Below are 27,466 nucleotides of genomic sequence, written 5' to 3'. Positions count from 1 at the left end.
AAGATGACGGTGCAGTTCCAGCAGCCCGCTCCTGTAATTTCAGCTTTTAAAAAAAGCACCATAATTAGTGAAAGTTGTTGGCCTGGAGCTGCCGCCGCCGTTTTAGAGCGAGTTCTAACTAATTGGCTCTAATGGAGCCCCGCTGGCCGGCCATTCCCGGTCTCCATGGCAACAGACAGGAAGCGAGTCACCGGCCAGCACCGCCGAGCGGAGTGCTCAGCGTGGTCACTTCCTGCTGCAGACGCCGAGGGAGGAAATGGGCATTTTCTCCTTCTTTGGTCACCAAAAGTTGGTAAAACGTCTTAGAAAATCGCTGAACGGACAACCTGAAGGTGATTTGTGCTCCGGAAAAGTTTCTACACCTTTCATCACAAACTTCAGCCCGTTTATGTCAGACTCAGAAATTTACAAGCCATTTTCTAGCAGATTTTAGACTTTTTTCTTTCTGTATTCATGAAGGAGAAGAAAATAAGTGTGGCAGGCACATGTACTCAGTCTCTCTTAATCCAATAAATAAAATCCAGTTGCTGCCAGAAATCAGCTCCTATGTGTTGGAAAACTAGCATTTTTCAACATCCTGAACACAACATCCTACAGTTTAACATGGTGATGGCAGCATAATGCTGCTGTTATACAATATGTTATTGTATAACAGTGACATATAAACAAACAGATAAAGGTTCGGACGGATCCAAAAGTCTGGAAAGGTCAACATTAAGAGATTCACCTTCACTGATATTTTAGGGAATCAGCTCTTCTGTCTGCTTGGTGAAAATGAAACCAGATGCAGTTAAAGGAAATAAACATTAAATTAAAGAAGAGAATAAAGCAGCAACACAGTTAAATCTGAGGCTGTTAGCAGAATCACTGACTTTCTGACCAAATCCGACTCAAACTCTGGTGTTTATCAGAACTGAATTAGTTTCCTGCAGCCTGAATGGAGACGAGCTCCTGTTAAATAAATCACTCTCTGCTCCAACCGGTTCTCCTCCTCTACACCGGTGTTAAGGAATGGTGTGGCGCTGCCAACCCAAACTCTTAAATCAGCCTCAGCGCGCTGCGCACGGCGGGTGAAACGTCACACCGAGGCGACTTCTGCTCCGTCTTCCTGCCCCGATCATCCAACATGGCGGCTCTGACCGGCATCCTGCAGCGAGGACTTCACACGCCGCTTTGCTGCGTTTCAGTTCAGCGGATCAGGATGTTTTTGGGATCTGAGGTCTGCCAAACATTTATGTCCTGACTGAGGTGGGGAAGGTTGAGTGGAAGGAAAAAGTGCATCAGCGTTTATAGAACAGTGAGGCTAAACTTATTCAGGAGTTTGAGGTTATATCTGATATCAGAAGAAAATATTTAGCTTTTTTAAGCTGCATTAAAACAATAATCACTTGATTAACTTCAAGTTATTTATGGAAACAAATATCCAGCATAGATGATGAGGTTTGCCTTTCAGGACAGAAAGCTAGCAGACAAAAAATCCAAAGAGAAAGAATTTCGAAATAAAGGAAATAAATCCTCAAAAAATCTTTTCCTATCTGTTTTTACAATCAGATTAAATTTACACATTTTAAAAACTCTGGGAAATTCTTCACCGACCAGCCAAGATGGAGATGAATCAATATTAATCCAGATGTAAGCTGCGATCAGTCCGCCTGCACTGCCTCCTACAGACCGACTGATTAACTGATCACACATTATTGATCCACGATCAGCTGATTCCAGATTTTTTCTGGGCTCAGCAGCTCACATGATGGATCAATTCTGCAGATTAACATGTTTTTCTGTTAAAAAAAAATTAACTAAGAATATGTTAAAGCCACAACTAATGATTATTTTAATAAAATATTATTCTGACAATCGATTAATCAGATTAATTGATTATTCTGATGATTAATTAAAAATGGCCCTAGTATGCTAATTTTTTGTTTGGCAATTTAAAATATATTTATTCATTAGAAATACATTAAAATATGCAAATACATGTGATTTAATTAATTTTTAAATAAGAACATAAACATTTTATTCCCTAAAATGCAATAGCAGCACTCCGTTAGGTAACCCTTGGTCATTTGTAGCGCTATTTAGAGTAAATATGTTAGTTTAAATAGTGTGAAAAGCTCAGCTCTTTCTGCTTGATGTAATATTAAAACTGTTTAATGAAACTTATTATTTTACAGAATTTGAACCAGGTGAAGCTAAAACTGCCACTTGGGGATTTTTAGTGACATCTGAATAATCAAACATGTATGGATTTAATTATTATACTGTCTTTTCACCAATTCAAAATCTGTATTACTTTGTAATTTGACACCATGAAATTGGGCCTCTGTCTCTTTAAGAAGCTCCTGCTCTTTCTGAAGCTCTGCCTTCAGGAAGTCATCCAACATGGCTCCTCTATTAACCCATCAACCACGTTTTTACCAGAGTTTCTCTGAAAAATAGCTCCTAAAGGACAGTAGTTCCACCAGGTGTTTGCTAATTGCTGCTAGCTAGTCTGAAGGAGCTGAGAGGGGGAGGAGCTAAGTCTCAGAGGCGGGGCTAGGTTCACTCAGGCGTTTGCCATTTGGTCAACTTGTTTGAAACTTCAGGTGGAACTTCAGGTGGATACATGGCACCCGGTTATTTCATATAACCGGGTGCCATGTATTTCTCCTTTTAAACAGTTAATATTGTACATTGTCTCTTTAAATACACAAATTGAGCATCTCTCAACAAAACAAATGCACACCACATTTTCCAGATTTACATTTGTCTTAAAGTAATTTAAAGTTTAATAATTTGTACTTTCTTTAGCAGGTTCTGCAGGAAGATGCAGCAACACACCAATGTTCCAGGTCTGGTTCTGATCCAGGAAGTGGAGACAGCGAGTCCCTTTGTGATGCTGCTTGAATAATGACTTTAGCCTAATAGCATGTGTCATAACTCTGAGTTTTTGGACACTTCTGCTTGGTTTTTACTTCTTTTTAGATGCCAAAACACAGCAAAGCAAAGCAGAACCTTAAAAATCAGGACAAATTAACCAAGTTGACCTATGAGCAGCGGGTTTTAACACAAACTCAAACCTTAGCAGCAGTTCTGTGAACATCCAGAGGTACGTTTGTGTAAAACAGCACGATACCGTCAATTTATAGCGCTTTTAAACTGCAACGGTCAATTTTTTCTTCTCCTTGAGGGTTTGAACCTTCTTTTCCCACAGTTGGTGTCTGTTTTTTTTTACTTCCTTCCTTTCTACTGTGCCCCACCCTTCTCCCTTCTCTCTTTGTGCACTGAGGCAGCGGGAGGGAAGCCTGCAGAAACTGTTTCTGAAGTCGCAGAACTCTGGCATGGAGGAAGAAAGACACAAACCGCTTCTTCTGGATGGATCCAGAAAAAAATTCACATCTGATTGGAGATTAACTTCAATCACATGTTAAAGAGAAACAGCTCTAGTGAAATAATTGCTGATTTAGAAATCATCTTAAGGTGCTTGGAAAAGATCTTTATTGTGCAAAAAAATCTAAAACTACTTGGACAATATGATTTACAGTATTCACCTTCCCTTCTGGATTAATAAAGTATTTTTGAATTTAATTGAGTCATTTGGCTGACATTTGACAAAAGAACCGCAGCAGCTGAAAATGTAACCATCTATTTTAGCTAGCGCTAGTTTTTAAGCTAATTTTAGTTAATGCACTGCTGCTAGCGTTCTACATGTAGTGAATGTAATGCTCTGTGTTTAATGTTAGCCAACATGCTACTGTTAACATTTTAACTAGCATGTTAGTAAATTTTAGCTTATAGGCTGTGGCTTCAGTATCAGATGGAGTATGCTAATGTTAGCCCATATGTTACTATTAAGCTACTAAAAAGCTATCATTAGCTTTTTAGCTCATTTTGGTTTATATACTGCTGTTAGCATCACATCGTACATAAAGGAAATTAATGCTAACCTATATGATAGGCTTCACTAAATGGGAAAGAAATAGAGTGGAGGCAGAATTTAGTGGTTGGAGGATTTCTCTTTTGTGTTTGGCTAATGACTACGAGCCATTTTTCCTGCTAGCGCTAGCCTACCCAGTGTTTGTTTTGTTGCATTTACCCAGAATGCCCTGTGCTGTAGTCCATTTCCTGCTTTTGGAGCGGTCTGCGGTCCGCTTGGCGTTCACATAAGCATTCAAACCGAACCAGAGTTCACTTCAACAGAACCCAGGCCGAGGTTTGTAGGCGGACCACAGTTCGTTGTTTTGGTCAGAGCTCGATTACACACCTCGGCAAACGAACCGGACTCTAGACAAACTAATCCGGTTTAATGTAACAAAGTTGGTGAGAATGCAAGTTGAAATCGGCTAAAACTAAGATGATGGGATCAGACCGGTAATGGTATTCATTCGCTTCATTAGTTCAGTCTAGAGGATGTGAAACAATTAAACATTCATTTTCAAATTAATATGAAAGTTTGTTGTCCTACCAGTGGTGCCTGGGAGTACGACCGGCTCCAGGACTGGGAGGTAACTGGTGCGTGGGGAATGGTCCTTCCCAGAATTCCTGCTTCTGTAACTGGAGACTCGGACCTCCGGTCTCGGCGGAGCATCAGTTCTTCTGCTTCCTTAGCGCTTGTCGCGCTGTTGTAACGCCGCATGTAGGCCTGGGACGGACAGCAGGAGGTTACTCGGTTGCTGTGCATTCTGGGTAAAGAGACTGGCTTGTTCTCACCTCTGCTGGTTTAGTTCCTTTCTGCGGCGCTGCGTTGTTCACAGCTTCCTCCGAGTCAAAGGTGGTCGCCCGGTACGCCCTCCATGTTGTCGCCGTCTCTGCTTCGTCTTCGGACCCGACGTCCATCAGCGCCTTGCTAGCCTTGTTCTTCCAGGTGCTCCTCACGGTCACGTTCTTCGTGTCTGATGATGCGTCTTCCGCGGAGAGCTCGGTTTGCCTCTGGCTCCTCCAGCTGGTCACCATTGCCGTGCTGCTGCCGCTCTCGAAGCCCGACTCCGTGTCGTTGAAGTCTGAGGACCGGCGCTGGCCGCCGCGCTGGTGGCTCACATGGCTGCTGGAGGCGCTGTGGAGTTTGGTCTTCGTCGGCACGTCACTGCGCTCATCGTCGCCACAGTCCTGGTCTTGGCACGGCCGCAAGGCAATTTCACTCTTAGGGATGGAAATCTCATACGGGACGGAAATGCTGCCGCGGTGGTCACTGCTGGGTCCTGGCCAGCAGCAGAGACACACAAATACCGTAAATGATGACAAATTATCTGTGTACTCATTTATTTCTGTTGTCAAAGACATAAACAGATTCAACTAATTAACACCAACACACTTTATATCACGTATATTTAAATTGATGTGTATTTGTGTATTTTTAATAATATTTTGATAATACATAAAAAAATATATTTTTCATAAATACTATTTAATATACAACAAGAACAATAAGTAGCATTAATAATGATCTCATTACTAACATATAATTTAATGCTAATTAGTATAAGATAAAAAAATAGTAATACATTATTATTATTATTATTACTATTATTATTAGCAGAAGTAGTAGTAATAATAAGGATCATAATATTGATAGCATATATTACAAGAATAAAATGCAATACTTTTATTGATATCGTTTAAACAACTAATAATCCTATAAATAATCACATATACCATTATTATAACACTATACATTTTTGGAATAATAATGCTAATAAAACAAATAAAAATACTTTGTAATAAGAATTACATCATCATTATTATCATTATAAGTTATTAAAATGGTGGCTGTTATTATGTCGATCATACTTTCTGCACCTACCTATGACGAAGTTGCTGGTCGACGTGTGGCGCTCCTTCACCGGCATCGGCTCGCTGGATAAGCTGCTGCTGCGGCTGCTGGTTCTGGAGGAACTCGGATCACTGGGGTAGATGGTGATGCTGCTGGTCATTTTGCTGCTGCTGCTCACAATCGGCTTGGTGGAGATCTTGGGTTTGCCGTTTGTTGACAAGGACTCTGAAATCATGACTTCCTTCCTGTCGATCTCAACAATCGCGGGCTTGATGACGGCCTTTGACCTCAGCGCCTCCCGGGGGCTGCAGACTCTCTGGATCTCGATGGACGACGGTGTTTGGACGGGAGTGTGGCGGCCTCCTCCGTCGGCCGGCTGCGCCCTGCTGAACAAGTCCTCGTCGAAGGAGCTCCTGGAGGAAGACCCCTCCGACTGCGAGTCGTGGACGTGAGGGTATCTGGTGTACCTGGAGCTGGTCGACCTGCTGCTCACCGACGCGCTAATCGTCTCAGCTACAGGTTCCACTTCTGAGGGTCTTGAGCCAGTGGATTCGGTCTCGGATGCAGATGAATGGCTGTCTGAGCCGAGGTCGTTGGGCAGCAGCGGAGTGATGTGAGATCTGTAGGCCGTGTACGACCCGTTGGCTTTGGACGCCAAAGACTCCTGAACGGTGTCTGTTGGTTCCTGATCAGAGGCGGACACCGCCTCCTTCTCCGCTGCAGACACGTTGTTCACGCAAACACTCTCTGGCACAGCGTCAGAGTTGTTCGACTCAGTGTCACTGCCTCCGTACGCTTTAGAGAACCTCTCTCTGTTCTTCGCCTCGGCGTCCGTCTGCTTGAACGGCGACCTCTGAGGCTTCGGTTCATTAGCAGCTGGAGGGTAGCGGCTCAGGACGGACGCCTTCTTAACTTCGGAGGTATGCGAGGCTCCTTTAGGACGTTCCTCAGCGAATCGAGACGTGACTCCGTTGTCTGAAGAAACGGTAGCAGATGTGGTTTTGGGAGTCCGTCTGTTCCTCAGAGCAGGACTCAGAGGCCGCTTTGTCATCTTTGGGGAACTCTCGCCTTTGCCCCTCAGCATGGTTTCTCTCCTGTGCTGAGGGGAAAGCTCCCGGACCCGGTGCTTTGGAGAGCCTGGCTCTGTAAACGCTGCAGAACTTTTAAATTTGGGCTTCTCTTGCCTGAAGCCTGTCGATACCGCCTCCTCGTTCTCAGCTTTGCCATTCTCCAGGACCTTCGCGGGATTTCCATTGCCGTGTTTTTCGACATGCCCGATTCCTTTACCCCCAATCCCAGCTTTTCCACACAGCTGCATCCGGAGCTGCTCCACCTGTTCGCTCAGTTGGCGAGATCGCCTTTGCTCCACCTGAAACTTCTCGTGAAGCTCTCCGTTCTGGAACTGGGTGTTCTTCAGATCCTCCTCCACTGCCTCCATCTGCTTGAGGCGGTTCTTCAGCTTCTCCACTTCCTGAGTCAGCTCCTTTACTTTGTTGTCTTCCTCCTGTGAGCCCTTCTTGATCTCAGACTTGTTGATGATGCCTAGCTTCTCATCTGCTAGCTTCAGGTAGTCAAGGTTTTTCTTCCCTGACAGTTTACTTGTGAAGAGCGCGGTGGAAGAAAGTTCGTCCTCAATTCTTGAGCTCATGAAGTCTGAACGATCTGTACTTTTTCTTTCCTCTGAAAGCTTCTGAATGATCTTCTCATCCTCTCTTTGCTTCTCCAGCAGCTTCTTCCGCTCGCTGACAAATGCCTGAGTGAAGGCCTTGAGCTTCTCCAGCTCTTTCGCCAGCGCCTGCTCTGCCTTGTCCAGCTTCGTCTCGGAGCCTTCGACTTCTTTCAAGCGCGCTCTGAGCGTCTCCAACTCTGAGGAGAGCTTCTTGGTCAGGTTCTTCTCCTCGTTGAGACTCAGGCACAGTTGGCTGCAGTCAGACTTGCTTTTAGCAAAAGCTTCCTCCAGTTTCTCCAGTTCAGCCATCCTCCGCTGAAGATGCTCGATCTCGCCCTTCAGCTCCTTGGTGAGGTTTTCCTCCTCTTCCAGTTTCTCACGGACTGTGCGGCAGAGGTCCTCTGCTTTGCGTACCTCCTCATCCTTGCCCTGGATCTTCAGCAGACGTTTCCGTAGCGCCTCCACGTCACCCAACAGGGACGAGTTGCTGCCTTCTGCTTGGATGATCTTGTCCTGCAGAGGAGGGAATCATTAATCATTTCTGTCCTAAAACAAAATCTCCAATTTGTCCCTGCCTTCATCTACCATTTATCAACCATTTCAGACTCATTGAATGAGCAACAGAGTTATTTTCAGGTTGGGTTTGAAGACTAGAGTTCAAATTCATCAGTGGATATTCTGTCGTTAAGTTAGCTTGAAACAGCTAAGCTACATACAAAAAAATCCATATTTATTAATTTAAATGACAAAAGGTTCCACTGAAAAATATTTCTGGCCCCATGTTGATCTTGAAAACTAATGCTTTCCTTTAAGTGCAGATTTCATTTTGGGCAACTAGCCAACAGTTTTCTTATTTTTGGTTGTCCACTAGGGGGCTCCACTGTTGCCAAGGCAGCAAAATTTTACGTTTTTCAGGTAAAGTTGCTACAGAGATAAAAGTTGTGTAGATGTGTGTCACATGTCACACATCTACACAACTTTAAGGAAATTTAATATTTTCTTAAGTGACTTTAGGAGATAAAAAACAAATAAAATGTGAACACAAACATAATAAATACTTAATGATAATCATTTTAATCAATAAATAATAATCAATAATAAACTACTATTACTACTGTTGTTGATAATCTGCATCAGTGATATTTTTACTAATGATATTTACTTATTCATCAATATTTTAATAACATTATTATTTTCAATTTTCGGCAATATTTAAATATGCATTATTACTATTTATAATATGCATTATTTTATTACTACCAATATTTTTAATAAAATTATGAATATGTTTTAGAAATATTTTAATAATTTTATTACTAGCATTTTAATAAAAATGATAATTTACATGTTAATTTCAGCAATATTTAAATTATTGTGAAAATTCTGATATATTCTACAAAATTTGTCATCAGCAATATTATATGTAATAATTATATCATCATTAATATCAGCTATATTAATATTAATATTGAATTAATATTATCAATAGTATTTATTCTTGTGTAAAAAAATAAAACTGTGGATGAATTAAAAAAATTCACTTTTGAAGAGTTAAAATCCCCAAATACTATCGTTAGCAGCAGTATGGATATTTCAGGGTAAAGTAGTTTTCACAAACCGTCTTGATGAAAATGAAAAACAATATTTGAATAACATTTTTACAGCAGTTTTGAGGAAACAGACCATTTTCTTCCTTTGGGTCTCGATTGGGAGTTTTCTTTAAAAATGTTTTTAATCCGACATGGCAGAAAAACTAATAATCCACCAAAATTAACCCTGGAGGCAACTGATCCATTTCTGGGTCTAATAATTATCATAAGCAAATTCATCTTGACATTAATTTAAAGTAAATTGTTGTAATAATTTGGTTCTGATCCCTGTAAGCTCAACCCAAACTGTTAAAGTCGTGATGCGCAGCGCCACCAACCTGCAGGTCGAGCAGCTCGTCCTCAGACTTCTGCAGCTTGTTGGTCGCTTCTTCCAGTTCGTCCAGCCTCCTGCCAAGACTCTGCAGCTTGTGCCGTAAGTGGCGGTGCGTCATGTCTTTATGATCCGACATGGCTGCTAACTTCAGATCGGATTCTTTTCTCTCTGTTTTCGACGTCCAGGTTATTTGAAAACAGCGTTTTGAGACTTCCACATCTGTGTGGCAGTGATAGCAGGACCTCAAAGCGCTCTCCTGGTCCTCTTGTCAGCCTGACTGGTTGCGGTTGTTTAGGTCTCCGAAATTGCCTCTAAATGGTGTTTAGCAGACAAATCTGTCATCTGTAGGAGAGAAGGACAGGAAATGACACTAATTAGTCATCCGTGATTTGTCAATGTCAGTTGCTGTTCCCAAAAGTAGCAAGAAAGACAGAAAAATGAGTCAAGAGTTGCTGATTACACCCATTTTACACAGTAAAAACATAAAAAAAACACTCAAATAAATTTACTCTTCAACTGAAAAAGTTTGTTTCATCCTCCAAGTTAGTCAAGCAGCTGATTCATTGGCTGAATCAAGAAAAATGTTTCATGTGAGCAGAGATAAAACAGCTGGATAAACAATTCATTATTAATTTCAGTGTGGATTTCATGTGTTTATTAATGCTGCCTTAGAGATCGCTGCAGTCGAAGCTATCAGTGGTTCAGGACTTCAAACTTCATTACATTGAGTGAGTTAATTACAGATAGTCCTTTTATGGGCATTTTTCCTTCAATTTCTTCCCACTAAGCTACATAAAAAAGCCTAAAAATGTTTTAAAATGTCCCATTTTCCCATGATGTTCTGATAGAACAGTCGGTCTGATAATTTCATGTTCTTATTATGAATCTGTTATAAAAACTAGAAAACAGTCAGTTGTTTTTGCCTTGAAATGCAAAACACATGTAAGAAAATATGCAGCTTCACACATTTTTACCATCAGAATCAAATGATGCATTAATTTAATGCTCCGTTACACATTTTGAAAATGTGTCAGTCACTTATATTCATATCAAGAGTTACTTTTTACACTGAACATTAGTGCAATTTTCAAATCAGAAACTCTTTTTGCTACCAAGTTATTGAATTAATAGACATGAGCTCTACAAAAATATTTTTATAGTTTTTAATCTTATTTAGGTTCTTCAACCATCAGATTAAAGCAAAGTTCATCTTTCCAAAGTCTCAGGAACTCCTGATCATTCATGGAGATTTGTTTTAGAAATATGGACTGAGAACGCTGATATTAGCATTAGCGGCTACATGCTTAGCACTGAGATGCTAATTTAGGCTTGAAAAGCTTCTCTGATTGGCTCACTCCTTTTAGTACAACTTGAACACAACAGAAGTATTTTCAGATCCAATCAGATCCGTGCAGAAGCAGAAATTAACCTCCAGCGGGTTTGCTGCTGTTGGCAGATGTCGCTGGTGCGTCAGACTTATGGGTGTACCAGAAACGTGACAATAAAACGGTTCCAGCTTGGAACTTTTGTATGTAAAAGTAAAAAAGAAATTAATTGTGTTAAAATCAACGTAAATAATGAAAATTTACATGCTAAAGTCCCAACCATAATAAATAGAAAACTAAAACACTAATCATCAGTTTGTTGTGTTTGTTTTTTACTTATTATTAGGAAAGCCATGTGTAGAGGACAAAACAAGTCAGAAGTAAATTTGACATATTACAGATCTCAGAACAGACCATGAATGCTTTTATAAATAATGGCCCTTTTTAAAGGTGTATTAGAGAAACACTGAAGTGATTTGAAATGTTCAAACACTAATAATTTGTGTTGGAATCATCCAAACAGACCAAGGAAATTTCTCCAGCCCGTCTTTCACCTTGCCCGTCCTTTGTAGTAGGTTGTGTGTGTGTGTGTGTGTGTGTGTGTGTGTGTGTGTGTGTGTGTGTGTGTGTGTGTGTGTGTGTGTGTGTGTGTGTGTGTGCAGCTCTGTTGTCCCACATCGATCCCTTCTTCCTGCTGACAGCAGCACATCTCGACCCACCGCCCGGCTGCTGCTCCCTCAGGTCCGTCATTAAGAACCAGCAGATCACCAGGAAAGTCATGAATGCCACCAACATGGCCGCCCTGTCGGTCAGGGGGCGGGGTTAGTGGTTGCTACGGGTCACCACAGATCTCATGAATGATTCAGGTAGCAGGATCATCCCTCCCCCCATCAGTTTCTCACATTGACCACAGAGGAAGAAAGAAGGTCCATATCGACCCGATTGGAGGACGCCACATCTGGGCTCATCATCACTTATGTCCGCCCCCCGCCCCCCAACCCGACGGCCGGCTCCACGGCTCCTCTTCCTCCCGCTTTACAGCCTCACCATCCTGAAGCCTGAAGCCACAACACAGGAGGATCTGTGCAGCTTCCTTTGACGTCTCGCCGTAAATCTGCGTCTATATGAACCATGTGTGCAGAACTCTTTGACATGTCATTACGGTTCCTTTAAGATGGAATAATACACTTTCTATACTTTTATTTGGTGCGATGAAACCCAAAGCTGTCTCCCCACAGCTCATTAAAAGTCTTACTAGAAGTAAATATGCTTTGAACGTACACATGTCACCGGGTTGTTCTGGCTCAGTAACGCTGACATGCAGCAGATAAAGTCCTGGAGGAACAGAGGGAAGCAGCAGAAACACCTTCGCTCCGGAGGAATGCTCCGTGTTTTCCTCAGCCGGTTGCTGGGATCCACGACCGTCCCTGCGACTGATCCCAATCCAGCAGACTAAAAATACAGCATGAGATTCTCATAAATCCATCAAAGAGAGATTTGGTCAGTGGTGGAAAATATTTCAGCTCTTTGTGGCGGATCAGAATGAGGCTCGGGGAAAAACGCTGCCACTGAAAACTAAAGGGAGGGAAACGGTTTACCTGAGTTAGTACGCAGTAAAAGTAACATCATGACCAGCAGCTGTGGAGGCTTTGGGAAGCAAGTCATAAATCATCCTAAGAATTTATATTCGTACAAAAATCTGTTGAATGTTTGTTTTTCCCAGAGGCCCTTCTACTCTGACACACCTAAATAAAATTCAGTGCAATTCAATGCAAGGTAAATATTTAGCTTAGAGCTAAATATATAGCTTCCTAGCTAAAGATTCAACTTCACACTTAATATTTAGCTAACAAGCTAAAGATTTAACTTTAATACGAGGATAAACATTTAGCCTCATGCTAAATATTTAGCTGGAAAACTAAATATTTAGCTGGAAAACTAAATATTTAGCTGGAAAACTAAATATTTAGCTTAAAACTGAATATTTAGTTGAGTTAAATAGTTATGGAGCTAAACTTCTGCTTGCTTGAGCACCAAATTTCAAGTCTTTCCACATATTCTGAAAAGGCTTTAACTAGGCCATTCTGTCATCTCTGACCGTACGTTTATTGTCGCCGTGATGGAAGATGAACCTCCTCTGCGGTCTGAAATCACTTACAGCCTCCTCACAGCATAATGCTGCCACCACCATGTTTCACTGTGAGCTTGATGAAAACTTCTGCTTTTTTTTGTAGGCCGTAAATTTAAATTTTCATCCCGTCTGACCGCAGCGCGTTCCTCCACTGGGAATAAAACAGTCGATTAATCTAATGCTGTTTATCCGTCTCTGCTGCTTTCCTTTAATCTGAGAATAAAAGTCAAACATCTACAAGATGTGGCTGAAGTTTAGCAGAAAGGTTCTGTCAACCACTCCAGAGTTTCTTACAAACCCAAACACACACACACACACACACACACACCAAGGTTACAGCAGAAAGCATATAATTAAGGCTTCAGGCCTGACCGTTCCCCTTTAGTACATTTTGTTCTGTTCTGAGGAACAGCGGGGGGAGAAGACCCGCTCTCTTCTTGCACTTGACGTTAACTTGGTTTTGAGGCTCTTCTGCTTCATAAACACGATAAACAGTCCAATCAGAAAGCACATCTCCTTACAGGGAACGGGCCACAGGAACGGCCTTTATGCAAACGTACTGATGTGTGTGGATGGATGCTGGCGCAGCCTGAAACCACAAGATGGCGGAGACCTGAAGCTTGGCCCGCACTGTCCCGTTTTCCAAGATAAAGAAGGCCGGCGTCCTATAATGGTCGGTTTGCCGTTTCCTGTGCTGTCGTGTTGCCTTTTCCCGTTTCTAGCACTCTGTCAGTCTAGAAAAATGTCAACATGGAAGGTACGATTTCATTTCTGCAAAACTACGACTGAAAGTACAAAAAAGGATCAACAAAGAACAGAGCTGCGTTTTTCCTCGCAGATTCTGACTGAAAAGCTGCAGACATGACGGTTGAGCTGAATGTCGTCTGCAGGAGAAGAAGTTTTGTTTTACGGGAAAAAATGTTGAAGTGAACCAAATCGAACGACTGAGCAGAATCTGATGTTCACAGACGGTGGAAAGTTAGGAGAAGTCAAAAAATAAAAGAAATTATTTAAGCATGTCTGTCATTATTCAGAGTCAGATTTTCACCATGTATTCATGTCACAGTTTCAAGATAAATATCTGAATAGTAACCTCAATATTTAGTTTACAAAGTAATATTTAGTTTGAAGCTAAATTATTTAGCTTGCAATCAAAATCAGTAGGTCAGGATTTTTAAGGATGTGTGATCGGCCAGAAAACCGCAATCAGTGCACTGCTACAAAAAAAGAAGAGAAAAAAACTAAATAAAGGAAAATGTAGGAAAATAAAAGGAAAACAGATAAAACAAAAGCAAGAAAGGAAAGGAAGTAAAAAATTGGAAGAAAAAAAAGAGAAACAAGAATTTTTTTTTATTATTAATATTAAAAAAGAAGAACTGAAACAGGAAAATAAATCCAGCAAGAAAAACTAGAGAAATTGGTAAAAGGGGAAAGTTAAAAAAATTAAAAACAAAAAACAAACAAATGGGAAGAAAAGGAGAAAAAACTGGAGAGAGAATTGGAAAAAGGAAGAGAAAAAAGAAAGGAGTAAATAATATACAGTCTGACGCTCATCAGATATTTTTTGATAAATAGTTTGGTTGCTAAATGATGAAACAGAATTTTGTCCGACAACCTGATCAATAATCGAATCATCAGTGGATGTTTTGATTATTGTCTGGATTCGATTGATAAAAATCCAAAGTGCCTTCATGAAACTAAAGTAAATCTTAAATTTGAGCTCATGGATGTGCTGACAGCAGACCTTCCCCAACGATCCCAGAGCGAGCGATCTGCCCCGAGCAGAAACTCCGTGACCCGGTGAGCGGCTGGGCGGCGCTGCCCTCCGTACCTATTTAAAACTCCCAGCAGCCGCTCAAAGGCTCCAGCAGACATCAAACCCCGTCCGACTCGACCCGACCCGACTCAGGAGGCTGCGTCACACGATGAGCTGCCCCAGGAGGAATGCGAGAGCGTCACACTGATAAGAGAAAACACGGCGACACTCGTCAGAGTCAGCAGCACCGAGGGGCTGGGAGTGAAACCAGCAAACAGGAGATGCTGCAGCCGGCAGGACGGCTTCTCACAGTGCTGCATGAATACACCAAGATCTGGAGAAAAATGACAAAACTTTTCATATTCTGCTTTAAAAGAGGCCATCAAACCTGCTGTTGGTTAGCAGGATGTTCCACATTGGTGCACAAATAATAAAACACCTGAATTTATCTGATGGCCAGGAAATAATGAGTCCAGATAAAAAAAAACTTAAAACCTCTAAATCAGAAAATGCACCTCGGCATTCATAAAGTTACAAATAAATAACAATAAATACATAAAATCTAACTAGTGTTTCATGTGTTTTCTTTGATGTTTGAGGAGCAGAAGGAACATTTCCAGTTTCATCTCATCTTAAAAAGGAAAAACACAGTAAATCTCTCTGCTCAGTTCTGATTGTTTGATTATTATTTATTTTGCCGTCTGGTTGTTCCTGCTACCGCCACTCCCCAAGCTGCTTTAGGACATAAATCACTTCTGCAATAAAAATGTATTTTTGGTCTGATAACATTTGGCAATTTTGGGTTTGCCTTATATGGAAGCTTTAACAGCTTGGAGATAAATTCAGGAGCCGAATCTCATTTCAATGAGATGTAAAATGGAGCAGCAGATCTCATTTAAAGCTGAGATTCTGGTTTTTTGTTTATTTATTCTCATGTATAAACATATGCACAGGTATATGAATTCATGTTCCAAACTCCGTTTTATAATGTGCAAATGTTTACCTGTATTTCACTTGAAAGACAAAATAAAAAAATATCGTAAAAAAACTAAGAAGTAAAGCTTTCTTGTTTTAATGAGAATTTTATGTGTTGTTGTAACGACATAAAGTCGTCTCCTCTGACAGATTACAACTTAAAAAGGAATAAAGCGACCCGCTGCGACTCTCCTCCTCTCCCTGGTATGACGCCCTGAGGTCAGTTTATCCCATCTGGGCCACCGTAGCTAAATACCAAAACAGTTTATAATGGAAGATAATGCTAAAGCGCTACATCAACATTATATGTAGTCAAAACTAACAATAAATCAACTTTGTGTTTACTGCAAGCTAATGCTGAGGTGCTAAATTCAGCCATGTTGATACCCACCATGTGTCAGTAACATGCGTTACGTCGATCAGCAGCAGGACATTTACTCACCTACCTTTACCCACTCCAAAATAAAAGCATGAATCTAACGACTTTAAAAATTAACAGTCGATGACCAAAACGTCAACATCGATGTCAAACTTTAATCAACTGAAGTTTTACAAAACAGCCAATTGATCTAGAAAGATGAATTTAGGGGAAGTGATGTGTGCTAAACTTTTTCAAATTTAGCAAAACCTTTAAAGCGCCAAGGGAAAAGTTAGCTCTGCTAACCCAGCCTGTCCCTGACCCAGCAGCTGGACGGTGCCGATTGTTCTCTCAGGTTGGTCACATCTGGACACGTTTGTGGTGGAAATGTGACAAATTGTGAAACAATTTTGAGGAGTGTTTTTTTTTTTTGGAAAGCTTTTCTGCAAAGAGATGAAAAGAGTAAATCAGACTTACTTTAACGTTTCGTCTTCAGGACGTTACACTCCCCTCCAGAATACCTCCATCCTGCAGGAACACACACAGAGGGCAGGAGGTTAGGCAAAGAGGAGCACTGGTCATCATAATATCAACACACACACACTCATGCCATCTTTCACCAATGTCATCTGGTGCAGTTGGCAGGAGCTGAGGCTGCGGCGGGGCTGACAATGCAGCCACTGTAGAGGAGATTGTTCACAGTCAAGCTAACCGGCTAAGGATGAGCTAACGGCTCAGATATGGGACTCATGCATGAGCAGACAGGCAATGTTTGGCCAGCACAACAGAAGGCCCCATTCAGCCGTCTGCAGAGGCACTTTTACACACACACATTATCTTAATCATCATCAACATCCTAGGAGCTCTCGTCTGCTTCACACTCACACACACATGTTTGTTTTGCTATCTTTGTGGGGACTTTCAATTGACTTCCATTCATTTCTACAGCCTAAACCTGACCTTTACCCTTTTCCTAACCCTAACCATCACATACCTAACCCTAACCAACCAAAACTCAATTCATACCTTAGCCCTAACTCTGACCCCTGACCCAAAAAAAGGGTTTCCCCTCGTGGGGACCGGGCTCCGGTCCCTACAAGGAGCGATTGGTCCCCACAACGTAGTATATGTCAGGAAAATCGTCCCCACAAGGTATTACAAACAAACGCACACACACACACGCACACGCACACACGCACACACACACACACACACACACACGGAGGAAACGCTGCCGACTCGCAGCATTCCATGACAGTAGCGTTCCATATGTTTGGTTAAGCCGAGTCCAGATCCAAGAGTCTGGACTGAATTTAAAGGAGGAGGAACCGATTCAGTCAGAGCTAACGCGTTTCCACCGTTAGCGTCAGCCTGACGCTCCTCCGTGTTCCAGAGCCTCCGAAACAGGATTCAAAGTTACTCAAACCAACCTGAAACTACCAGTCAGCCACCCAAACCTGTTAAATTATGGATTTGACTAGGCCAGGATGCCAAAAAGCAATAAAGAACCAACTTTCTTTCTTTTTATTTGATTGTGAGGTCGACAAATTCAACGTAAAGAATATAGACAAACAGATCACTAGGCTTTTGTTGGACAATAAACTATTATTGCCATAGCTTATTGCTAAAAGGCAAATCCGTTAATCACATAATGAATTAAAATCAAGTCATTTTTGTCTTTTCTCTCTTTTTCTACCAAAAACTGGGTGATAAAGGTTTTCAGTCTGGATAATTTGTCTTCATAATTCATTTTATTTGTTGTTTCTGTTGTTTTGTTTATTTATTTTGGATATTTAAAATGTCACCCTGTTCCAGTGTTAAAATGTTTATAAGAATTTAAATTTTCTTGATCTGTGAGAATGTGTTTTTGCATTATTATGCCATTAAATTGGTCTGAAAACAACAACATTACTGTTTACCGCAGTAACTTCAGAGACAATTAAAGCAAAATTTGTTATGGTACCAACAGCTTAAGGACGTTCATGATCTCGATTAATCTGGATAAATTAGTGTTTTTATGGATTTTTTTTTTTTTTTGCTTCATAAATAATGAAAGTTATTTAAAAACTGCAAAAGCAAATGAATGTCCACAGTACTTCACACGAAATAAATCCATGAAGCATCAGTGAGCTGATGACGAAGTGCGTGAGGAAGAGCAAACCTCCATGTTTAAACCGACAACAATGAAGTTTGCAGCTGGAGTCGGCGACGCGTTCAGAGGGACGATCCGTTACGGACGTGAAGCTGGAAGTTTGCAGCTCCTCCCGCCACTCGGCACCTCGTTTCCTCTCTTCTTCTTCTGCTGCTGCTGCAGGACGGCGGCGGCGCTCAGTCAGACCCACAACATCAGAATCTGCTGAATCATTTCACTTTCTCACGCTCAACGCCAATCCCAACGTCAGCCAAGCGCCAGATTCTGCTGACGTGTGTGTGTGTGTGTGTGTGTGTATCAAAATTTAGTTTCTTTTGTAGTTTTAGTTTTTTCATACTTTGGTTAATTTTTAGGTGCAGGATTCAAAAAGATTAAAATATTATGATGTGATAACACTCAGATGATAACATTTCCAAAAAGTTTATTAATTATTCCCAACAAACCCACTGAGTGTTTTGTCACGAACTTTTGCTGATGTAAACCGTTTGTGTGGGGAAAAAAGTAAAAATCAATTTCACATTAGATCCAAAGGCTAATAAATATATTCATACAGATGAAAAGGAAGGATATTAAATCTCTGATTTTAGAATGTTTTAGTTTTAGAAACACACAACATGGCTCCAGGTCCAGTTTTCCTCCAGTTGTTGCTTCCAGTTCACCTGCAGCTTGAGTCACAAACTTTGACGCATTTTACTGGTTTTCTACATCATAAAAGGAAGCAGAGGATAATTGTGAATTAGAGGGAAAAAAATGATTCAATCTGAAATGTGTGGCATGCTTTTTTTCTTAAATTCCATTGGTGAGCATCAGTTCTCAAATCTTGCCACTGATTCTCAGTTGAATGTTGGTTGTTACTTTGACTAGGTCATTCTATTCTTACAATCTTCAGCCTGTAAAAAGTTTTGTCAAAAGAGTTTTCCTATATTTAGCTCCATCCTCACAGCATGATGCTGCCAACACCAGGCTTGATGGAGGGATGACATGCAGCAATTCCCAACGCAGCGTTTAGTGTTGCCCTCATCAAAAAGTGATGTTAAAAGAATAAATTAATACAATACAATAAAGTGCCAGAAGGAACGTTTTCAGACAGAAACGAGAACTCGAAGGGAGAAGAAGCAACGAGGGAACGTTCCTGGAGAACGTTTCATGGCCTTAAGGCCCATCCTGGCTTTCAGCGGCCAGGCGGGCCGAGCCTGCATGGGAGCCCATTTCCTGTGTGTGATTAGGGGGAGAGCGAGCGTGTGTGTGTGTGTGTGTGTGTGTGTGTGTGTGTGTGTGCGTGTGTGCGTGTGTGCGTGTGTGTGTGTGTGTGTGTGTGTGTGTGTGTGTGCGTGCGTGCGTGTGCGTGTGTGTGTGTGTGTGTGTGTGTGTGTTTTCAGTGGGGTCTGTGGTTGTTTTGTCTGCTAAGGGGGAAAGGAATGCCCAAATCAAACACAGTGAACAGAATGAAAAGGAAGACCAGGGGAAAGCAAAAGAAACAAAAAAGACTGAAATAAAATTATTCATTTAGATTAAAGGCATTAAAAGATGGAGGAGCGATGAAAAGTGGAACAGAGTGAATCTTCATCTGCATTCCTGCTGCATTCCTGCAGCGCAGCAAGGTGGGGTCAAACCTTCACCTCTGCGCTCGTCAGATGGAAAACCATTCAGCTCCTGAACTTCACCGTGAACCTGCAGAACCAGCCCTAATGTTTAATAACTCCCAGCTTTTCAAAGCGCCGCCAAGACGTTCACACGCTACCGGCCGTTTCCCAGCAGCTCCTCATTATTCAGCCCCACTGACAGCTAACAATGCCACAGAACGGCTTCAGCAGCTGCGTCACGCAGCGCAGGAACGGCCCAGCGGCCGACTCAGCAGAACCTGGGGGTGCAACACGTGTCGGCTCCCTCTAAACGTCGTTGTATGAGGGATTTTCACGAGAAAAACTAGAGCAGGAGAAAAAATGATGCAAAACTGAGTCAAACTGAGATCCTGTGAAAACGTCGACCTGATCTTTGATTTTCACCACGACTGCTGACCTGGTGGTCAGAAACTCACAAAAACATTTTAAAAAATTCAACATATTGTTTTCTCTACCGATTGCTGGTCGACCAGAAGACGGCCATCTTTAAAAAAATCTGACCAGCCAATACTATTTTTAGGGAATTCTGACAAGAGTTGAAACGATTAATAGATAACTGAATTAATCGTAAACCCATTTAGTAATTGACTGATCGCCAACTGATGTAAGGTCATTTACCAAAATAAAACAAAAAAACAACATATGAAGAGCCGTAATTAAACCAGGAATTTAAGATGAAAACATTTTGGTCTGTAAATATGTTTCAGCCAAAACTCCTAAACGAATTCTGCCATGCGGCATATTAGGCAGTAAAATTTTTATTTTCTTAATTTAAAAAAAATAATTGAATTATTGTTTTTGAATCTTTTAATGTATTTCTGATATTTTATAAGAAAGGCTTAAATTACATGAAAGATGTGCGCAATGTGCCTTTTATCCAATTAATCTTAAAAATAATCAATAGCTTAATCAATTACTAAGATAATCGATAGCTGCAGCCCTAATAAACTTTTAGTTTTACTGAGAAAAATTCATGCCTGACACATCAAGTTTGTTGACCTCACACTTGCCCCCTAGTGGCCCAATCGATTAGTGCACCCCGAGATTTACCCATCAGAGCCAACAGGCTGTAGCAACAACAACACTCTTCAGTGTGGAAGTTGTTCCTGGAGGAAGAAGACCTAATGTCGGCCATTTTCAGCATCAGTGAGTTGTTTCAAGGTCAGAGGAAGCACAAAGGCTGCATTTAAAAAGCTAACATGTTCCACCGTTCAACCCAAAGAGGGCAGCACTGAGACGGTTTTAGGCAAAATAGTCAATTAAACAAATTTACATGAAAATGAATATAAACTCAGACTGTTTATCTTCAGTTCATTTGGGGGATTTAGTAATTCGTTGCAGAGGAAATCCCAGCTGTCCGATCGGGGTTAGTTGGTTAAGTTTTATATAAACTGCAGAAATTGGCCACAAAGTTCAGATCTTTGCATTTCTAGCAGTTTGAGAAGAAGAGATTGTTTTTTTTTTAAAGAACAGTTTCATTGCTTGTTTTTTTCCATAGTACAACTTTCACCCTGAGCATTTAAGGTGAAACTGATGCAACTGCTTCCCGTTTTGTTTCTAAGCTCAAACATTAGAAACAGCAGCAACGCGCCAGCCGCATTAGTGTGGTAGGAATTAATTAAAGAATTAATAACCAGCGCATTGTGCCGTCAGTTCCCACACACTTCCTTGTTTTGTGTGAGCATGCCGGACTCTGCCCATGCAGACGGAGTCATTCCCCGACTGGCAGAGCAGAAGCGATTGGCTGCTGCCGTTTCCTTTTAAGGCAGCCATGTCTCAGTGCTCGGCAAGGCTGGGAGCTCAGCTGCAGATAAAACCCTAATTCAACCACATTCTTCTGAGAGATCCACACCTACAGAGGAAACGGGAGAGAACCGCCGAGTCATGCAGGGATGAGAAAGTTTTCAGAGTGTGGCTCGGCTCTACTACTCAATATTACCGTTTCTTAACTGGTCAGGACTGGAGGGGCAGGAGAGGAGCAGGAAGACGCCACAAAACAGCAAGAAAAGGCAACAAACACCAAACTTTTCCTTCCTTACTCAGAGAGTAAAGAAGCCAACACTAGTTGCAATAAGCAATAAATCAATTAATCACATGATAAATTAAAATAACTCAATTTCCATTTTCTTGATTTATCGTTTTTCTCTTTCTACCAAAAGCTGGATGATAAAGTCTTCAGTCTGGTCTCAATTAAACCAACAAAAACAGTCATAAGAAGGAAAATATGACTCTAGTGCTGCTAATAAAATACATTTAATTAAAAAATGATCAATAAAGATGGTGGAGTTTTGGTTATTTTCTGCGTTGGAGAAAATAATCTGAATGCAGGTGTGGAAACAAATATCGCTGGTCATTAATTTAAAGGGATAAAGGAACATTTCAAAATTATTTCCACTGTCTTATTCTACAGCGAGAATGATTATTCACAACTGACAAACATTTAGAGACTCCCAACAAATTACCTGAAGGGTCAGATGGTGCAAAACTCAGAGAAGTGGCAAAAAAAAAAAAAAAAAACTCTTTAGAAAGCTAAATGAAACTGAATCCACCTGACAAAATGAAGTTTCAGTAAATCCAGAGAAAACAGACGCAGAGAAAGAGACAGAGGCGTCTGCAGGCCGGATAATGAAATATGCCTGGTATTCAGCTGTGTTTGTGCATGAATGAGCCACTCTGTGACTTAGGAGTGTTTAAGGGATTCCTGTGGAGGCTTCAGTGTCTGCATGAGTCCACAGGTTATGATTTTCTCAGCGTTCTCCTCCTTGCTGCAGCTGTCCCAAGGTTACCTTTTGTAGCTCCGCAGACGGAGGCGAAGAGACGATGAAGGGAGAGTAGAGGGACAAAAGATACAGATTGCACTTCCACACCCCTAAAATCAGCCATTTACCGATTAATCAATTAAATAATGCATAAAAAATCATTACTATGTAGAGTAGCCAACCCCTTAACTTTTATTTGCAGATGAGACGAATAAATCGGTTCTTAACGACGCTAGCTTTATGTTTCTGAGCAAATTGTAACTTTTTCATGTAAATAAGCATAAAGCCGCCTCAGTGCTGCCCTCTGTGGGTTGAACTGTGGCTACTGCAGTTGGATTTTCCTATTGGTCCAACTTGGTTAAACCCCATGTTTGGGACAAAACCATCTCACTCAGAGACGCCCCCTGGTGGTGAGTCAGGAGTTGGAATTGCGAGCGTTAGCACTGATCGGTAGAGTTTATTTAAAATGTGGACACCGAGTGGAGCGGGTTTCCTCTCCTGCAGGCGAACAACAGACCAGCTGCATTTTCATCGACTGAAACTGAACAGATCAGAAGTACAAACATACATTTACTTAATGGAAAAACTGGAGCTTTCTGATAAAAAGTTGTATCAAAATTGGTGTTTTTTGCAAAACTGAAATGAAAATACTTTTTTGCATCAGTCCAGGTTATTTCTAGCAACTTATTGGTAGCTCACTGCTCATTTATTTCGACTGATGTGCGACTGATGGTGCATGTCGCTATTAAAGTTCAATAACAGAAAAAGTGACTAAATTAAAAAAAAAAATTCAGAAAAGTTGCTTAGTTGGCAACAATTAACCCCTTCCATTCATCCCCACTCTTGGCCACGCCCCCTGTGGCTCTTGGCTCCACCCACTTTAGATACATTTTTCAAAATATGTCTGTGGGGGGACTACGCTTTCAAATAGGGGTTAGTTGCGCTTTAAATGTCACAAAATTCAGGCTAAAACAGTTTCCCAACCTTCTCCACATCCTTCCACAACACAACCATAACTTTAAAGTCATAAAACGCAAGAGAAATACGCAGTTTTTTTTTAATTTGGCAAGAAGAAGTTTCATGAGTGCAAGTAAAAGCAGCTTCACCGAGTCTATTTTTATGACCTTGCAGCAGCGTTGTGCTGGTCCAGTCAGATAATCAGCAGAAAGGAAGCGCAATAAGTAACCCTGGCACCGAGCGGAAACCTGGAAACCCGGCCTGCAGATGCCCTTTAGGAGCGCTGAGAGATAACAGCAGGCAAAAGAAAGAAAGAGCAGAGAAATATGGAAGAGAAAACATTTTCTTGGCTTGAAAACTTATCCTAACATATGAATGGCTTCAGAGTCCAGACCCGCCTGCTAAAATACAGAACAGGGGAGACAAACTCATCGACAGGACAGAGAACCAGCATTCCTCTCTGTGAGAACATGAATGTTTTTACGATCACAGGGAATAAAATCCGCAGGAGGAATTTTATTCAACGAGCCGCAGACAAGAAACTAAAATGTGTGAAAATCATTGTGGGAATTCCTCCAACTGTTCACAGAGAAGATCTGAACACGAGCAAAGAACAGAGACTCACACAGTTGTTCTCTGCCAGCTGATTAAAGCTCTGGTTATTCAGTCATCAGATCGCCGAGAAACGAAGGAAACGACACAAAAACCTCTGAAGACACTGAGAAACTTCCTTCTTCATGAAACGTAAAGAAAAATGGAGGCGTCAGATTTCAGCGGTTGGACGATTTTTTTTTGTTTCGTCTTTGGCTAAAGACCAGGAGCCATTTCTCCTGCTAGCTGCTAGCGCTAGGCTAGCATGTTTGTTTTGACTGCATTTACCCAGAATGCCCTGTGCTGTAGTCCACTTTCTGCATTTGGAGCGGTCTCTGATCTGCATATGAATTCAAACTGAAATAGAATTCACTTAAATCCAGACCGAGGATTTTAGGACCAGAGGTCAGAGGTCAATTAGTGTTCACACCTCACCAAATGAACCGGACATTCTGGGCAAATGACCTGGAGTCGGGTTAAAGTGAACTGAACCAGGCTGGGGTGAATGCAGGAAGCAAACAGTGCATCCTGGGTAAAAACAATCAAAACAAACATGCTAGTCTAGTGCTAGTGATAGAAAGACTAAAGAGAAATCCTCCAACCGCTAAAATCCTCCATCTTGTTTCCACCTGGTGAAGAAGGAAGTTGCTCTCAGTGTCTTCAGAGGTTTTTGTGTTGTTTCTTTCAGTGGTTCTTGGTGCAGCGCCCCCACAGGCCAGGAGGGGAACAGGTTGGTGTGACTCAGAGCAGCTGGAGGTGGAGCAGATGTTCTGGTTCCAGTAGAAGTGGGTCGACTGGACCATCAGGTGTGAAAACATCTTTACTCCCCACAGCGTCTCTGAGTTTTGTTGCTGAACATCTCCATCCCTTCATGAACACAGTGAACTCATCTTCTTAAAGGAGGATATTTCTCAGATCGTCTCTTCCTCTACAACCTCGCAGTGACCTCAGCGAACCGCCAGGCCCTGAACTGCCAGCACATCATTCTGAGGCCAACCAACAGCAAATGACAGAGTCTAATACTTTAAACCGAGGCAGAAGTGACCGGAAAGCCGCAGAGGCCAGGCTAGTAGAGGTCCAGTCCAAACCCGGTGCTGGATGAGGGAGTTTGGGTCAACATGTAGCCGTTTATGGACGTTACTGAGGTTGGCTCGGTGGGGGGGCATCACAGCTGTGCATTTCTGCCCTGGTGTGAGGCGGCGTTTTTATAACCGTTCACCACGTTGGTGGGTTGATTTCTGGGTCAGGACTCCGTGGAGGTGAGTCCCGCCTGCACCACCTTCAGAAGATGATGTTCGGCTTTCTTCTGCCCACGCTTGGCGAATGCACCGTGAACCAGACGGAAAAGGCTCCTGAAATATGCCAAATATGCCCCTTCCCTCCCTTCCTGGAGATGGAGCCCACCCATCTCCCCCCAACCCGAGGAATTCCTCACAGCATCAACACACACTGAAAATCACAGATGACCCACTCACACAGAAAATGTGCAGGCATTAATACCACAAGTTTCCACCCAGCTGACCCAGACATGCCTTTTAAGGCTAAGCAGTTCAGATTTCTCTTTTCATTACGTTCCAAAAATACTCCTGGAGCGGAGGAGCGGAGGAGCGGCGGGGCGGAGGGGGGGTCTTCTGTTAAGTGAGGTGAAGGACCAGGAGACAGCACGACCAGATAACAATCACAGGGCTGGTTAATGAAGAAAAAGCACTTTGAGAAAATAAAGTGTCCCAGGAATTCACAAGCAACGTGAAAACGCCGCGCTCCCTTCCTCCACTTCCTCCCACAGGCGTTTGAAGTCTGCTTCCTTTGCACCTCTTCCATGTTTTGTTTTGGGTTTTTTCACAGGGTCAACTTGGCAGCCATTTTTGACAGGCCAATGAGAGCAAAGCAGACACATTTATGGGCTGCAGTTTGCAAAAATACACAAAGATTTACAGCAATAATTTATTACAGTGGAAAAAAGGCACATTTTGACCATGTTATTAATTCATTTATAAATGTCAGTTTCAAACTAAATATTTAATTAGAAAGCTAAATATTTAGCTTCAAAGTAAATATATAGCTTCAACATAAACTTTATTTATAAAGACTTTAAAACCAGGAACAGCTGAAACAAAGTGTTGAACATCAGGACATAAGATTAAAAAACAGCTTGGGATCAATTATCCAGATATTTGGTTCCAAACGAAGCTAAATATTTATTTACACTTATAAATATTACTCTGCTTGCCAACTAAATATTAACTTTAGTTTCTAAACTAAATATTTATCTTGGAGCTAAACATTTGCAAACTAAGTAAATATTTAGTTTGAATCTGACATTTATGAATGAATGAACAACAAGGTGAAAATATGAACCCTCTTCATTCCCTCTCATGCTAAATAAACCAAATTATCACTGTTAAATACTGAATGTGAAAAACCCCAAAACACAGAGGGGGAGTTTTAGTCCCGACTGGAAGCTGAACCATAGTAAAAATATTCGCCCGCTGTGGCTCCCTGGTGCCGGTTTGTTAAGTCTCCAGCCTACTGTCTCAGATAAGAGTTCTCCAGATTTTATCCTCCTCTCTGAACAATTCACCATAAGAATCCTCACATTATGAACTCACACTGAGGCTGCAGACTTTGCCATCACTGCGTCACTGATAGCAGCTCTCCAACGATAACGTCACCACTCCACTCCACCTTCTGCTGCTGTTTTCACACATCGAACTGGAAAAGAACATAACTGTGGTGCACTTCAAGCCTGAACAGAGCTGAAAGGGTGCAAACATGATGATGCACGCCCTTTGAATGATCAGAACTAAACCCTTTTCATGCGATTCAACCTGACAGTACAAACAACAAGGCTACTGTAGCAGAGTGACCCACATTGTTGGTCAATACAGTCCAAACTCCAACCATGTGAGGCCTGATTAAACATTATCACAGCAACTATCAGTCACTCGCACATTCTTCCCAGCAGTCTGCAGCAAACTGTGGGGGAAAGGAGGAGGAAGAGGCCACAGGCCTGCTGTGAAGACAGAAGGTTTTAAATCTAGACGCATTTGGTTTACTAAACACTTTACAGATCAGAAGGTAACTCCGACCAGGAACCGTTTCCTCTAAAGCTCAACAACTAAACAAACCAAAGTGAAGATGATCCACCAATGTCTGGACCCGATGCTGCGACATCTTTGTCATGTTCTTATAATCCCACATCAGACACTCTGGGAACCCAAGCAGCAGGATAGTCATCTGGTTTCAGGAAGCGTGCTAATAAATCCTGATAGGAGGAGGACGTTTGGATGGATGCTACTGGTGAGCGTTACATAACATGGAGATAAGTCTTGCAGTGAGCGCTCATCTGTTTTTACAGCTTTTCGTAAATCATCTGAATCCTACAGTGGCTGACAGGTGCAAACGTGCAGAGAACAGTGAAACGCAATGCAAACACATGAATGAAACTCCAAAATGCAAAAACAGAAAAACACTTCAACCACAGGAAGTAGAAGCA

The 27,466-nt window shown here is 41.7% G+C and overlaps 1 protein-coding gene across 2 annotated transcripts in view; it reads right to left on the bottom strand.

Annotated features, from left to right (window-relative positions):
* The window catches only part of luzp1 (leucine zipper protein 1), a 40,681-nt gene that overhangs the window by 5,161 nt on the left and 8,054 nt on the right, over positions 1 to 27,466 (bottom strand). The window contains exons 2-7 of one of the 2 annotated variants that reach the window (XM_015004713.2): positions 16,367 to 16,417; positions 14,632 to 14,760; positions 9,349 to 9,686; positions 5,783 to 7,934; positions 4,693 to 5,180; positions 4,448 to 4,624 (exon numbers count right to left, since the gene is read on the bottom strand). In XM_015004713.2, the coding sequence (XP_014860199.2) occupies positions 4,448 to 4,624; positions 4,693 to 5,180; positions 5,783 to 7,934; positions 9,349 to 9,480 (2,949 nt within the window). In that variant the 5' untranslated portion in view covers positions 9,481 to 9,686; positions 14,632 to 14,760; positions 16,367 to 16,417. The remainder of the gene's footprint in view (positions 1 to 4,447; positions 4,625 to 4,692; positions 5,181 to 5,782; positions 7,935 to 9,348; positions 9,687 to 14,631; positions 14,761 to 16,366; positions 16,418 to 27,466) is intronic. The other variant, XM_015004711.2, reaches the window with a different exon arrangement.

This window comes from Poecilia mexicana, unplaced genomic scaffold (assembly GCF_051168715.1).
Source record: "Poecilia mexicana isolate PSO_F unplaced genomic scaffold, ASM5116871v1 scaffold_22, whole genome shotgun sequence".
NCBI classification, from domain to species: domain Eukaryota; kingdom Metazoa; phylum Chordata; class Actinopteri; order Cyprinodontiformes; family Poeciliidae; genus Poecilia; species Poecilia mexicana.
This window is presented reverse-complemented; position numbering and strand designations above follow the sequence as displayed.